At 39.2% G+C, this 15,836-nt stretch overlaps 1 protein-coding gene across 1 annotated transcript in view; it reads right to left on the bottom strand.

Annotated features, from left to right (window-relative positions):
• Positions 1-15,836, bottom strand: part of KAT2B (lysine acetyltransferase 2B) — a 324,222-nt gene that overhangs the window by 91,003 nt on the left and 217,383 nt on the right. Inside the window, exon 9 of the mRNA XM_053714221.1 lies at positions 12,532-12,668. Within this exon, the coding sequence (XP_053570196.1) occupies positions 12,532-12,668 (137 nt within the window). The remainder of the gene's footprint in view (positions 1-12,531; positions 12,669-15,836) is intronic.

The raw sequence follows: 15,836 nt of genomic DNA, 5'->3' as shown, positions 1-15,836 counted from the left end.
CCCCTAGATATATGCTTTCCCTTACTGCTTGAGTTAGTTTACATAAACCTAAGAAAAAAAAACTATGTATTTGTAAAAAATAAAGATTTTGACCATGAAATAACTCTGAGAAACATAAGCACAAGAAATATCTGTGCCAAGCAGGGTGGACCTTCATAAGTTCTAATTTGAGTATGATTAAATACATTTATTGGTAACTATAAATCTGGTTTTCTCTCACAGTCTCATAGAATAATATCACTACTGTTGGGTGAGCATCAAAGTCTGGATCAAGTGATGTCTAGGGAGAAAAGAAAATGAAGTAAAGACAGTAAGACCTTTAGACTAAACATTGCTTACCCTGAGCCAAACACTATAAAGGTAGATTTTAGGCAATGTATGCAAGAAAGACCATGTTGGCTGCCTTGCATAACTGTTCCACTAAAGATTTGTAAAGACAGCCCTGTGATGGTGCAACTACTGTAGTGAATGAACCCAAATTTAAAAGGGAGCGGGGTTTTTCTAATACATCACAACAGGTTATAAGAAATTGTGACAATGCAGGCAATAGAATTAACTTTAATAGTGGATTTTTAGATAATAACTTCTAAAAGGATTTCAATAGGCATGCCATAATACTGTTACTACATTTTTAAATAGCAAACAATTACAAGTTGTTTCCAGGTTGTACTTTCTTAACCCTTTTGCTGCTAAGCCATTTTTTACCCCAGTGCTGAGCCAATTTTTAGCTTTTTTTTCAGTGAGTGACCAACACAAATTATATATTGTTTATTTTAGCAGGCCCAGCAGATTTACAATATCAAATTGTTATATTTAAAATTCATAATGAGATAGCTCCGGCAAAAACTGTAAAAAAACAAAATTTATGCTTACCTGATTTTTCTTTCTTTCCAGATATGGAGAGTCCACAACGTCATCAATTAATAGTGGGAATATCACTCCTGGCCAGCAGGAGGAGGCAAAGAGCACCACAGCAAAGCTGTTAAGTGTCACTCCCCTACCCACAATCCCTAGTCATTCGACCGGAGGAAAATGGAAAAAAGGAATAACACAAAGGTATAAAGGTGCCTGAGGTTTAGTCAAAAACAACTGTCATAATTTTAGGGGTAGGGTTGTGGACTCTCCATATCCAGAAAGAAAGAAATTTATCAGGTAAGCATAAATTTTGTTTTCTTTCCTAAGATATGGAGAGTCCATGATGTCATCAATTACTAGTGGGAACCAATACCCAAGCTAGAGGACACAGATGACTGGGGGGGAGAACAAGACAAGCAGACCAAAACAGAAGGCACCACCGCTTGAAGAACCTTTCTCCCAAAAGAAGCCTCAGCCGAGGCAAAAGTAGCAAATTTGGAAAATTTGGAACAGGGATGCAGAGAGGACCAAGTTGCCGCCTTGCAGATCTGTTACACAGAAGCTTCATTTTTGAAAGCCCAAGAAGAGGAGACAGCCCTAGTGGAATGAGTTGTAATTCTCTCAGGAGGGTGCTGACTGGCAGTCTCATAAGCAAAACTAATAACACTTATCAACCAGAGTAAAAGAGAAGTGGCAGTAGCTTTCTGACCCTTACGCTTTCCTGAGAAACAAACAAACAGGGCAGAAGACTTGCGAAAACCCTTAGTCGCCTGTAGGTAGAATTCTAGAGCACGAACAACATCTAAGTTGTGCAACAGAAGTTCTTTATGAGAAGGAGGATTGGGACAGAGAGAAGGAACAATTTCCTGATTAATATTTCTACCTGAAACCACTTTAGAAAGAAACCCCAATTTAGTACGAAGAACCGCCTTATCCGCATGAAAGATAAGGTAAGGCGAATTACACTGCAAAGCTGAGAGTTCTAAAACTCTCAGAGCAGAAGATATAGCAATAAGAAACAAAACCTTACAAGATAACAACTTCATATCTATGGAATGCATTGGCTCAAACGGAGCCTGCTGCAAAACTTTAAAAACAAGGTTAAGGCTCCAAGGGGGAGCAACAGGTTTAAACACAGGCCTAAATCTAACCAGGGCCTGACAAAAAAATTGGGCATCTGGCACATCTGCCAGATGCTTGTGTAACAAAAACATAATTTATGTAAGAACTTACCTGATAAATTCATTTCTTTCATATTAGCAAGAGTCCATGAGCTAGTGACGTATGGGATATACATTCCTACCAGGAGGGGCAAAGTTTCCCAAACCTCAAAATGCCTATAAATACACCCCTCACCACACCCACAATTCAGTTTAACGAATAGCCAAGAAGTGGGGTGATAAGAAAGGAGCGAAAGCATCAAAATAAGGAATTGGAATAATTGTGCTTTATACAAAAAAATCATAACCACCACAAAAAAGGCTGGGCCTCATGGACTCTTGCTAATATGAAAGAAATGAATTTATCAGGTAAGTTCTTACATAAATTATGTTTTCTTTCATGTAATTAGCAAGAGTCCATGAGCTAGTGACGTATGGGATAATAAATACCCAAGATGTGGAACTTCCACGCAAGAGTCACTAGAGAGGGAGGGATAAAATAAAGACAGCCAATTCCGCTGAAAAATAATAATAATCCACAACCCAAAACAAAAGTTTTAATCTCAATAATGAAAAAAACTGAAATTATAAGCAGAAGAATCGAACTGAAACAGCTGCCTGAAGTACTTTTCTACCAAAAACTGCTTCAGAAGAAGAAAACACATCAAAAATGGTATAATTTAGTAAAAGTATGCAAAGAAGACCAAGTTGCTGCTTTGCAAATCTGATCAACAGAAGCTTCATTCCTAAACGCCCAGGAAGTAGAAACTGACCTAGTAGAATGAGCCGTAATTCTTTGAGGCGGGGATTTACCTGACTCTACATAAGCATGATGAATCAAAGACTTTAACCAAGACGCCAAAGAAATGGCGGAGGCCTTCTGACCTTTTCTGGACCCAGAAAAGATAACAAATAGACTAGAAGTCTTTCTAAAATCTTTAGTAGCTTCAACATAATATTTCAAAGCTCTTACTACATCCAAAGAATGTAAAGATCTCTCCTTTGAATTCTTAGGATTAGGACACAATGAAGGAACCACAATTTCTCTACTAATGTTGTTAGAATTCACAACCTTAGGTAAAAATTTAAATGAAGTCCGCAACACTGCCTTATCCTGATGAAAAATCAGAAAAGGAGATTCACAAGAAAGAGCAGATAACTCAGAAACTCTTCTAGCAGAAGAGATGGCCAAAAGGAACAGAACTTTCCAAGAAAGTAATTTAATGTCCAGAGAATGCATAGGTTCAAACGGAGGAGCTTGTAAAGCCCTCAGAACCAAATTAAGACTCCAAGGAGGAGAGATTAACTTAATGACAGGTTTGATACGAACCAAAGCCTGTACAAAAAAATGAATATCAGGAAGATTAGCAATCTTTCTGTGAAAAAGAACAGAAAGAGCAGAGATTTGTCCTTTCAAAGAACTTGCAGACAAACCTTTATCCAAACCATCCTGAAGAAACTGTAAAATTCTAGGAATTCTGAAAGAATGCCAGGAGAATTTATGAGAAGAACACCAAGAAATGTAAGTCTTCCAGACTCGATAATAAATCTTCCTAGACACAGATTTACGAGCCTGTAACATAGTATTAATTACTGAGTCAGAGAAACCTCTATGACTAAGAATCAAGCGTTCAATTTCCATACCTTCAAATTTAATGATTTGAGATCCTGATGGAAAAAAGGGCCTTGAGATAGGTCTGGTCTTAACGGAAGAGTCCAAGGTTGGCAACTGGCCATCTGAATGAGATCCGCATACCAAAACCTGTGAGGCCATGCTGGAGCCACCAGCATCACAAACAAATGTTCCATTAGAATTTTGGAAATCACCTTTGGAAGAAGAACTAGAGCGATTAAAACTTCTTTAAGTAAAGAGCGAATAAATTCCATCTTAAATAAATATGAAGATTTATCAGTGTCAATATCTGAGACAGAATCCTCTGAACCAGAAAAATCCTCATCAGAAACAGACAAATCAGAATGATGACGGTCATTTAAAATTTCATCTGAAAAATGAGAAGTTTTAAAAGACCTTTTACGTTTACTGGAAGGAGGAATAACAGACATAGCCTTCCTAATAGATTTAGAAACAAAATCTCTTATATTAACAGGAACATCCTGAGTATTAGATGTTGAGGGAACAGCAACAGGTAATGGTATATTACTAATGGAAATACTATCTGCATTAGCAAGCTTATCATGACATTCATCACAAACTACAGCCGGAGGAACAGTTACCACAAGTTTACAACAAATGCATTTAACTTTGGTAGAACCAGCATCAGGCAGCGTCTTTCCAGAAGTAGATTCTGATCCAGGGTCAATCTGAGACATCTTGCAATATGTAATAGAAAAAACAACATATAAAGCAAAATTATCAAATTCCTTAAATGACAGTTTCAGGAATGGGAAAGAATGCCAATGAATAAGCCTCTAGCAACCAGAAGCAATGAAAAAATGAGACTGAAATAATGTGAAAAAAAGGTGGAGACAAGAATGACACCCACATTTTTTAGCGCCAAAAAAGACGCCCACATTATTGGCGCCTTAAATTTTTTGGCGCCAAGAATGACGCCACATCCGGTAACACCGACATTTTTGGTGCAAAACATCAAAAAAATGACGCAATCACGAACAACTTCTGGCGTCAAGTATGACACCAGAAATGACAAAAAAAAATTTGCGCCAAAAAAGTCAGCGCCAAGAATGACGCAATAAATTGAAGCACTTTCAGCCCCCACGAGCCTAACAGCCCACAGGGAAAAAAAGTCAATTTGAAAACAATTTTTAAGAAAAAATTGATTATTCATATGCATTAACCCAAATAATGAAACTGACTTGTCTGAAATAAGGAATATTGATCATCCTGAATCAAGGCAAAAATAAGTTTAAAGACATATATTTAGAACTTTATATAAAAGTGCCCAACCATAGCTTAGAGTGTCACAAAAAATAAGACTTACTTACCCCAGGACACTCATCTACATATAGTAGATAGCCAAACCAGTACTGAAACGAGAATCAGTAGAGGTAATGGTATATAAGAGTATATCGTCGATCTGAAAAGGGAGGTAAGAGATGAATCTCTACGACCGATAACAGAGAACCTATGAAATAGATCCCGTAGAAGGAGACCATTGAATTCAAATAGGCAATACTCTCTTCACATCCCTCTGACATTCACTGCACTCTGAGAGGAAAACCGGGCTCCAGCCTGCTGCGAAGCGCATATCAACGTAGAATCTAGCACAAACTTACTTCACCACCTCCACGGGAGGCAAAGTTTGTAAAACTGAATTGTGGGTGTGGTGAGGGGTGTATTTATAGGCATTTTGAGGTTTGGGAAACTTTGCCCCTCCTGGTAGAAATGTATATCCCATACGTCACTAGCTCATGGACTCTTGCTAATTACATGAAAGATATAGATAAAGCAGAAATCTGACCCTTCAGAGAACTGACTGACAATCACTTCTCCAGACCTTCCTGGAGAAAAGACAAAATCCTAGGAATCCTGACCCTAGGATCCTGACCCTAGATTCGGATGAAAGAATGGACCCGGAGTTAGAAGGTCCTTCCTCAGAGGTAGCCTCCAAGGTGGAAGAGAAGACATCTTCACTAACTCTGCATACCAGATCCTGCGAGGCCACACATTATTTATTAGAATTACCGATGCTCTCTCCTGTTTGATATGAGCAATGACTCGTGGAAGTAGAGTAAATGGAGGAAAATGATAAGCCAGACTGAAATCCCAAGGAACCACCAAAGCATCTATCAGGGCGGCCTGTGGATCTCTTCACCTTGAACCATACCTTGGAAGCTTGGCATTCTGCCGAGACGCCATCAGATCCAATTCTGGCATCCCCCATTTGGGGGTTAACCTGGAGAACAACTCCAGATGGAGTGCTGATTCTCCTTGATGAAATGTCTGTCTGCTCAGGAAATCCGCTTCCCAGTTGTCCACACCTGGAATGTGGATGGCAGACAGACAGCAATTGTGAGCTTCCACCCACTGAACTATCTGAGCCACCTCCTTCATAGCTAATGAACTCCGAGTTCCTCCCTGGTGGTTGATGTAAGTCACTGAGGTGACATTGTCTGACTGGAACCTGATAAACTGGGCTAAGGACAACTGAGGCCAAGCCATCAGAGCATTGTAAATCACTCTCAACTCCAAGATGTTGATGGGAAGAGCCGACTCCTCCCGAGTCCATAGTCCCTGCGCCTTTAACAAGTCCAAGACTGCTCGCCAGCCCAGCAGGCTGGCGTCCAAGGTCACAATCACCCAGGAAGGTTGACGGAAGTATGTGCCCCGAGACAGATGCTCCTGAGAGAGCCTCCAAGGAAGGGAGTCTCTTGTTGACTGATCTAGATCTATCCTTTGAGACAGGTCTGAATGGTCCCCATTCCATTGCCTGCGCATGCATACCTGCAGCGCTCTCAAATGGAATCGAGCAAAAGGAATGATGTCAATGGAAGCAACCATTAGACCAATTACTTCCATACACTGAGCGACTGATGGCTGAACAGTAGACTGCAGAGAGAGGCAAGGAGGACAGAATCTTGGATTTTCTGACCTCTGTCAGAAAAATTTTCATTGATAGGGAATCTATTATGGTCCCTAAGAAAACCACCCTTGTAGCTGGAACAAGGGAACTCTTTTTCCAGATTCACTTTCCATTCGTGGGAACATAGAAAAGACAACAAAATCTCTGTATGAGAGTTTGCTTGTTGAAAAGATGGCGCCTGCACCAATATGTCATCCAGGTAAGGTGCCACTGCAATTCCCCAAGCCCTGACCATTGCCAATAGAGCCCCAAGAACCTTTGAGAAAATTCTGGGAGCTGTGGCAAGGCCAAATGGAAGAGCCACAAACTAAAAGTGTTTGTGTCTAGAAAGGCGAATCTCAGGAACTTGTGATGATCCCTCTGGATGGGAACATGAAGATACACATCCTTCAAGTCTATGGTCATCATGAACTGACCCTCTTGTACCAAGGGAAGAAAGGGCCGAATGGTTTCCATTTGAAGGATGGTACCCTGAGAAACTTTTTTAGATATTTCAGATCTAGAATAGGACAAAAAGTTGCCTCTTTTTTGGGAACCACAAACAGGTTTGAGTAGAATCCCAGGCCCTGCTCTTTTACAGGAACTGGTACTATCACTCCCAGGGAAGAAAGCTCCCAAACACAGTTCAAGAATGCCTCTCTTTTTATCTGGTCTGCAGATAATCTGGAAAGGTGGAATCTGCCCCTGGGAGGGAAGGTCTTGAATTATCTTCTGTAACCCTGAGATACTACGTCCACAGCCCAAGGACCTGGAACATTTCATATCCATGCCTGATAAAACAGAGAAAGTCTGCCCCCCACTTGGATCCAGCCCCAGACTGGAAGCAACCCCTTCATGCTGACTTAGACTCAGCTGTGGATTTCTTTGATTGCTTCCCCTTGTTCCAAGACTAATTGGGGTTCCAAGAAGACTTGTATTGTTCCTGCTTGGAAGAGTGAGAGGAAGACTTTCCTTTGAAGTTATGAAAGGAACGAAAATTACTTAGACGTCCCGTAGGTCTGTTCTTCTTGTCTTGTGGTAGAAAAGACCCTTTTCCACCCATAATATCAAAAATTATTTCTGCCAGACCAGGTCCAAACAAGGTCTTACCCTTGTAAGGAAGTGATAGAAGCTTGGACTTAGAAGAAACATCCACTGTCTATGATTTTAGCCACAGCACCCTGCAAGCTAGCACAGCAAAGCCAGATATCTTGGCTCACAGTTTAATAACTTGCATGGTAGCATCAGAAATAAAGGAGTTGGCCAGCTTGAGAGCCTTAATCCTATATTGGATCTCCTCCAAAGGAGTCTCTACTTGAAGATAATCAGATAAAGCATCGTACCAATAAGATGCCGCACTAGACACAGTGGCGATACAAACTGCCGGTTGCCATTGGAGACCTTGATGAACATACATCTATTTCAAGAAAGCCTCCAGCTTTTTGTCCATTGGATCCTTAAAAGAGCAGCTATCCTTTATAGGAATAGTAGTTCTCTTAGCCAGAGTAGAAATGGCCCCTTCTACTTTAGGCACCGTACACCATGAATCTTTAATGGAGTTAGCGAAAGGAAACATCTTTTTAAAAACAGGCGACGGGGGAAAACAGAATCCCTGGCTTCTTCCATTCCTGCGCAATAATCTTTGTTGCACGGTCTGGAACAGGAAACACTTCCACAGAGGAAGGAACATCAAAGTATTTATTAAGTTTACTTGATTTCTTAGGGCTGACAACGACAGGTGGGTCAGAGTCGTCCAAAGTAGCCAAAACCTCCTTTAAAAATACTCGAAGATGTTCAAGATTAAATCTGAAGGATAATACTTCAACATCAGATGAAGGAATTATACTGTCCGAATGTGAGATTTCACCCTCAGAAGCTACCAATCTATCCTCCTCATCAGACTTATGAGGGAGGTCGACCTGAGTAGCAGAAGTTGGGACAGAAACCTTAATATCTGAATCTCTAATGTTCCTCCTGCGTTTTCCCTTTAGCATAGGAATGGCAGATAATGCCTCAGATACCGCCAAAGATACCTGAGCAACAATTTCTGCAGGCAAATACACTCCACCAGGAGACTTAGAGGAACCGCAGGGCACTGTATGTGACGCCACTAAGGCTTGGGACGTTTGAAGAGAAAGCTGTGGCATAGCCTGAAGAGACAGTTGGCTCAGAAACAAAGAGACTGTTTTTATTTTTTAAAGTCCTCTTTACACATGAGGAACACAAGGATTTTCCAAGCAAAGCAGGCACCTGTCCATAGTAGCAGAGTCCTGATCCATGATTGGAAAAAGTGAATTTAATCAACGTGCTGTTTCTTTAATTAACAGATAGGGCAATAGAGACCATAAATAAAAAATAAATAAAAAATAAAGTACTGCACCTTACTACTTGCAAATATATATATATAGATTAGAGATTCTCAGTGGTGCAGTACAGAAATAAAAGCACTTTTTTTCTTGCAAGGTATTCACTGTTTTTACAGTGATCACCTGACTATTCAGACAAAATATATATATTTTTTAAGAGAGGGACTTTACACTTTATTAGGGGTCTCTTGACACCTTTTTTATTTAATGTGTACATAATGTAATATCCTCAAGCAAATCCCCTAGTGTTTTTTTTAACTGCTTGATCTTACTGCTCCAAGACTGCCACCATATGAAAAAGCAGACCATTCTCTTTCAAACGAGGGGTCTTGGAGGTTTGTGGCTGCTAAGAGAGCTGAGATTGAGGGGTTTGAATAACCTCCCCCTATCCAGCTCCCTTGCAGCTACTTGGTTTAGCCCATTTGTGACATCACCAAGTGCGTACATGGTGACATCACCAGCACTCCCATGAAGCCTCAGAGTGCCTCCCACTAGGCCACCAAACCCTCCCACTAGGCCACCAAAGATCCCCAGCCTGTAGTGTGGAGGATCGCTGTGATGTGCATGACGAACTATTGCTTGTCATGCGCATCAAAGGGGTTAAAGCAAAAACTATAGAATGCCCCCCCCCCCCATAACTAGCAGAATTATCAACATTTTGATTAATAAACTTGTGTAGTCTTTTCTTTAGGGACAATTATAAAAATATTTTACATCTTTGGATTATTCCCAAGAAATCTCTCTGCAGGAATATGGGCCACTACATAAACAGTGGAGGAGTCAACAATGCAAAGGAAACATCAAGCTTATTAAAAAAAGTTCTCAACTGAAATAACAGTAGCAGTACAAAAAAAACACAAGCTTAATTTGTCCATCAGTCTGCAGACGTAAGCTTACAAACTGCATAAAACTATTGAACAATTGCTAAATGTAATATCATCTACCTGAGTAAACACACTTGAGACATATTCAAGGACAGGAAACATCTTTCTTTCCATAAACAAGCAATTGTATCATTATGTGACCAAAAATGCACTTATCTTGAAGCAGAATAAACTTATCAACTAACCTCTGAAAAATAAACAAAAAAACTGCTGTTTCTAGTAAAAGAGGCAGAGGATGCTGGGAAACATCATAACTGAATTGCTTGTACCATACATTTAAAGTGACATAGCAAATATATTTCAGCAATGGAGCCACCCCAGGGATAATCCTCCAAAGTGTATAGAGTGCCTGCATATCACAAACATTTGCAAGGTCACAGATGGAACTCAAATATTGGTCTGAAGGTGGCTGGATCTGTGTAGTAGCAAGAATGCTGCAGTGAAACACGTCAAATCTTCATTCTTCATTGATGTAAAATAACAAACAATTCAGCTGAACCTGAATTCTAGTTCAGTCTATGTAACTCCAAACAAGGGTATGTGCAGGGGTAGGATGCACCCCCTCAGATCTGTGGGAGGCATTCTATCTACAGTGGCAGTCAGAGACCATTTAGCCAGTAGTACTAACATGGTGAGAGAGAGAAAATTATTTTTATGCAGATCTTTTGCATTATAGCACTTAATTGTTGATATATATTACATATACACTATATAAAAATGACCCATTCCCCAGCTTTGCACAACCAACATTGTTATATTAATATACTTTGTAACCTTTAAACCTCTAAATTTCTGCCTGTTTCTAAGCCCCTGCAGGCCGCCTTTATCTCAGGGCATTTTATAGCTTTTCACAGCCATACAGTGCTAGTTAATGTGTGCCATGTAGTATAGATAACATTGTGCTCACTCCAGTAGAGTTGTTCATCAGTCAGCACTAATTAGCTAAAATGCTATATGTCTATATGTATGAGTACAAAATACAAATGCATTTGTTTTACCTAGTTATGTATTGTATAACATTCTACAATATCAGCATCTCATGTACATATTGTACTGTAAAATCATTTAAAAGGAATTCCCATTTGTCTGATGCATTGAGGCAAATAATTTAACATACAAAAAATTAGCTGTTTAAAAGTTTTGAAAACTGATTAATTTTGCTACAAAGCTCTACCCTCCCTGTTTCAGTAAATATTTTCACTGCACCTAGTCAATCAGAGAGCGGGATCACTACATATTGGGTTCTGCTTTCAAAGGAATGCAGAAAGCAAGTTTATAAAAGAGTAAAGCCTGCTTACAAGAACACATAGCTATTTCTTCTTAGTCTGCAGGGTTAAATTGACTTATTTTACAATAACACCAATTTCTTAACTCTAATGATGGGGGTTAAATGAATAATAGACTGCTTGGAAGTGTGTCATTTTGATACAATAATGAATATAGAGCCACACTTGCTATGCAATTGTTTAAAGTAACCATGTCCAGGGGCAAATTCCCACAAATAGTTACATTTATATATTTTCTTGATGTTGCTATGCATCTCTCCAGACATGGCTCATGCAAGCATATTGCAATTTATAGTCTTAGAGCATCTTATCATCTTGTGACCAATAGCTGAAACTCACTACTCTATTTTATGTTTTATAGAATTTTTGTAGCGAAAGCCTAGTGGTTTTGCACCTAGTCTGCCCTGAGGTAGTTGCTCAGGACACAGGATGTGCACCCAGTCCAGTCTGGGTGCAGTCCGTTAACATGTCTTGTATATTTTTGTTTCTAGAGAGATTAAATTTAGCTTGAACACTCTCATACATGCAATTTACAAACATTGTGTAGAAGCAAACAAGGAAGGCAAAATACTAGAAGTGCCTTGGTGGGACTTTTGGATTTATAATCCATTGGCCAATAGCCTTAAAGGAATATGAAACCCAAAAATGATCTTTTGTGATTCAGACAGAGGTTACTATTTTAACCCCTTAAAGACCACAACGTACCCTGTATGTCGCTGGTCGTTAAGGGTTAGTCTGTGCATAATTGTGCGGGTCTTGCTGCGCACTATTAGACCCTCCCTCCCTCCTGCAGGCTTGATAAAATAGTGCTATTGAAAAAAACACCACCATAGAAAGCTGGTCATTAAGGGGTTAAAAAAGTTTCCAGTTTACTTCTATTATCTAATTTGCTTTGTTCTCATCATATTCTGTGTTGAAGAGATACCTAGGTAGGCATCTGGAGCACTACATAGCAGGAAATAGTGCTGCCCTCTAGTGCCTCTTGCAAATGGATCAGATTATTGCAAAACTGTTGCCATATAGTGCTCCAGAAATTGGCCGGCTCCTAAGCATACGTCCCTTCATTTAAAAAAAAAATAGAAAGAGAACAAAGAAAAATTGATAATAAAAGTAAATTTGAAAGTTGTTTAAAATTGTATAATCTATCTGAATCATGAAATAAAAAATTGGGGTTTCATATCCCTTTAACTAAATCCTCCACTTGATGATTTTATAATTTGCAAAATGTTGCCCATTATTGAGTGCCATTTTACTGTGTCAAGCAATAGTGTTAAGGATGTTATTTGGATTATATACAGTAGGAAAGGCTAAAATTTTAACATTTATTTTATGAGACCTGCATTTAAAATTATGTTTAAATGATGTCAGATTTCTAAACCTGAAATATGTCCATTTTAAATTTAAAATTCCAAATAATAAAATATTTTTTTTATGTTTACCTCTGGCCCTAACATGGCTGCAGGGTCAGTTATTGTGGACATCACCTCATTGATGAGTTCAATAGGAATATCTCCTACAACTCTTGGCCGCTTTGGATCCTCCACAGTAAATGGTTCACTGTTTTTCCTTTTCTCACCTGAGAAAAAAATAAATAAATATTAAAGCTATGAGCTCCAGCACTTCAAATAGAGACAAGTTAGCAGCAAGAAGGGCTGTCTCTTCTACCATCGAAAAACACAGTATTACAAATAGATTTTATTCACACTTTGTAATTAAAAATCACTAAAGTTCATATAAATAACTTAAAAACAAATAAATGAATCAGCAAAAGACTTTAATAAAATAAAATGACTCATCACATGTACAATATTAGCAATTATTAAAACAGATTATGTTGTTTTTTTTCGTTGAAATATTTTTATTGATTTTCTTTGGTAACAAAAACTTAGAGAAATATTACAGAACATTTCAAGGAAATTAACACTGTATTCCCTGACAAATGCTATACAAATGAGTGTAAAGAGAGGTATTGGGAATACGGGTAGGGGAACGATAGGAAAAGGAATTAGGGAAAGACCAAATCCACAACGTTAAGGATCACATTGAGCAAGACATCGTTACATTGTAAAGGCATTAGCTAAGATTCATGTACAGTTTGTTCCCATAGAAAAATTACATCCAAACTAAAGTCTTTTCTCCCAGAATAGCTGTAATGAATCTTTTCGAGAGCTAGAACATGAGCGACTTCCTGTCGCCATTGATTAAAGGTTAGCACTTGTTGTTTTTTCCAATAACGTGGGATAATGCGTTTAGCACAATTCAACATACATTGCAAAAGTTTTAGCCGAAGTTTACAGCCCAACTTTGGGTAATGGTTTAGAAGTATCAGAGAAGAAGACATATGTACAGTTTGACCTATTACTTTGTCTATGTGAGTACCTATCTGGGACCAAAAGTCTGTAAGGTGTGTGCACGAGACCCAGATGTGTGATAAACTGCCCATCTCACCGCAGCCCCTCCAGCACTTAGGTGACGCATTTGGGTACATTGATCTTAACTTTTGTGGGGTAAGATACCAGCGGAATAGAATCTTGTAGTTCAGCTCTAGTATGTTAGGGGCTATAGAGGATTTTGCTGTTGAAAGAAACATTTTCCTCCATGTTTGGTCAGAAAAGGGTGTAGGGAGCTCTGATTCCCAATGTTTAATGTAGGTAGGTCTTTTGTCCGGAAAGGAACCCCTCAGTAGCTTATAGATGATGGAAATATGCGCTCTGCCTATTTCGGGAGAGATATTTAGGTGCTCAAACTAAGTCAGTGATCTAAGAAACATGGGTTTATGTGTACTAGACATGATAACATTACTGGTTTGGAGGTATGAGAACCACTGGTGAAAGGGGGGGACCAATTTCTTCCTTAAGCGTAATCATATTTTTGAGACTACCGCTCTTAACTAATAAGTTAATTGGCACATTAGTGAGTATCCCCTAATTTTCGGGCGGTCGTAGGATTTGTTTTTCCCAGAAGAGGGAGTTATTAAGTAAAGGTGTTAGAGGTGAGATTGGGCTGGAGATACAAGTAGTTTCTTTTAATACCCTGTCCCATATGTCAAGAGTATTTTTAATGTATTTGTTTCGGTATAGTATAGGGAGACGATGTTGTTTGGGGTAACCAGCACACATCTCTCATGTGTAGTAAATTGGATAAGTAGGCCTCGTCGCCACCCATAACTTGGACTGTGAGTTGTGATTCCATGATACAATGCGGCTTAGATGGGTTGCTTTGTAATAGTTGGCAAGATTTGGAACCCCCAGCTCCCCGTCTTCTTTATCAAAATATAAGGTATGTTTTGTGACTCGTTATTTTATGGGCCCAGATAAAGGAATTTATCATGCGCTGCTGTGTTATAAGATATCTATCAGGTAGTGGGCAGGGGAGTGTTTGAAAGAGATATAGGTACTTAGGTGCTATTGTCATCTTGACCTCGCTAATGCGGCCCAACCAAGAAAGTTGGTTATGTTTGTGCCAGGTTTCTAAAAGTTTAGATATTTCTGTTTGGAGTGGAATATAATTAAGGTCAAAGAGGTTGTTGGGGTTGTCTGAAATAGTGAGTCCCAGATATATTAATCTGTCTCAAATTAGAAAGTCTGTGTTCTGGGAGAGAAATTGTTTCTCGGTTTGCAATAGATTAAACAGAACCAGCACTGATTTATCCGTGTTTATTGAAAAGTTGGAAACCGATTTATAGTCCTTCAGTAATTGGGTTAAGGCAGGTATGGAGGAGAGAGGAGACTGTAGTGTTAGAATAATATCGTCAGCAAACAATAAACATTTCTGTGTTATGTCTCCCAAGCCTATGCCAACAATGTCGGGATGTGTTCTAATATGGATCACAAGTATTTCTACTGTCAGGGCGAACAGCAACGGCGAGAGTGGGCAGCCCTGCCTTGTACCGTTACTTATTTGGAATAATTGGGAGAGGGTATTATTGACTCGCACTCTGGCCGATGGTTTATTGTAAAGGGCTCGTATTCGTGTAATAAAACTATTGGGAATACCAAACTTTGACAGGGCAGACCACATGAAATCCCAGTCCACCCTGTCAAAGGCCTTTTCTGCATCTGTAGACAGTAAAAGTAGGGGAGTACCATTATCTGTTGCTATTTAAAGTGTGTGAAGAAGTCTAGTTGAGTTGTCTTTAGCCTCCCTGCCAGGAATAAATCCTACCTGATCAGGGTGAATTAAATTGGGGAGGAATTTGTTTAGTCTAGTCGATAGGAGTTTTGTGTAAATTTTTACATCTAAGTTGATTAAGGAGATAGGTCTGTAGTTACTAACTTTGTCCGTGGGTTTTCCTGGCTTGGGTATAACTGTGATCATTGCTTCAAGGAGGGGTTGTGTGAAGTGTTTATTTTGATCAATAGATTGAAAAAGCTCTAGCAATGGGTTACCTAGATGACCTATGAGTAATAGGTAGAATTTTGAGGTAAGACCGTCAGGGCCAGGAGACTTGCCCGATGGTAACATTTTGATTATATTATGAATTTCCTGTAAGGTGAATGGGGAATTCAGAAGATCTATATCCTCGTCTGCTAAGGTTGGGGTGTTTATTTGAGAAAGATATTGCGTAATGGCTTGCATTTTATCTGGGTAGTTAGAAGTTTGCAGGTTATATAGGGATTTATAAAAGGACACAAAGCTGTCAGCTATGTCTTCAGTTTTATTACTAGGTGCACCCGAGGGATTAGATATCGATCTGATAAAATTACCTAATCTTTTCTTTTTGAGTATCCTAGCCAACAGGCGA

This window comes from Bombina bombina, chromosome 5 (assembly GCF_027579735.1).
Source record: "Bombina bombina isolate aBomBom1 chromosome 5, aBomBom1.pri, whole genome shotgun sequence".
Taxonomy (NCBI): domain Eukaryota; kingdom Metazoa; phylum Chordata; class Amphibia; order Anura; family Bombinatoridae; genus Bombina; species Bombina bombina.
The sequence above is the reverse complement of the archived record's forward strand: the minus strand, read 5'-3'. Positions and strand labels throughout refer to the sequence as shown.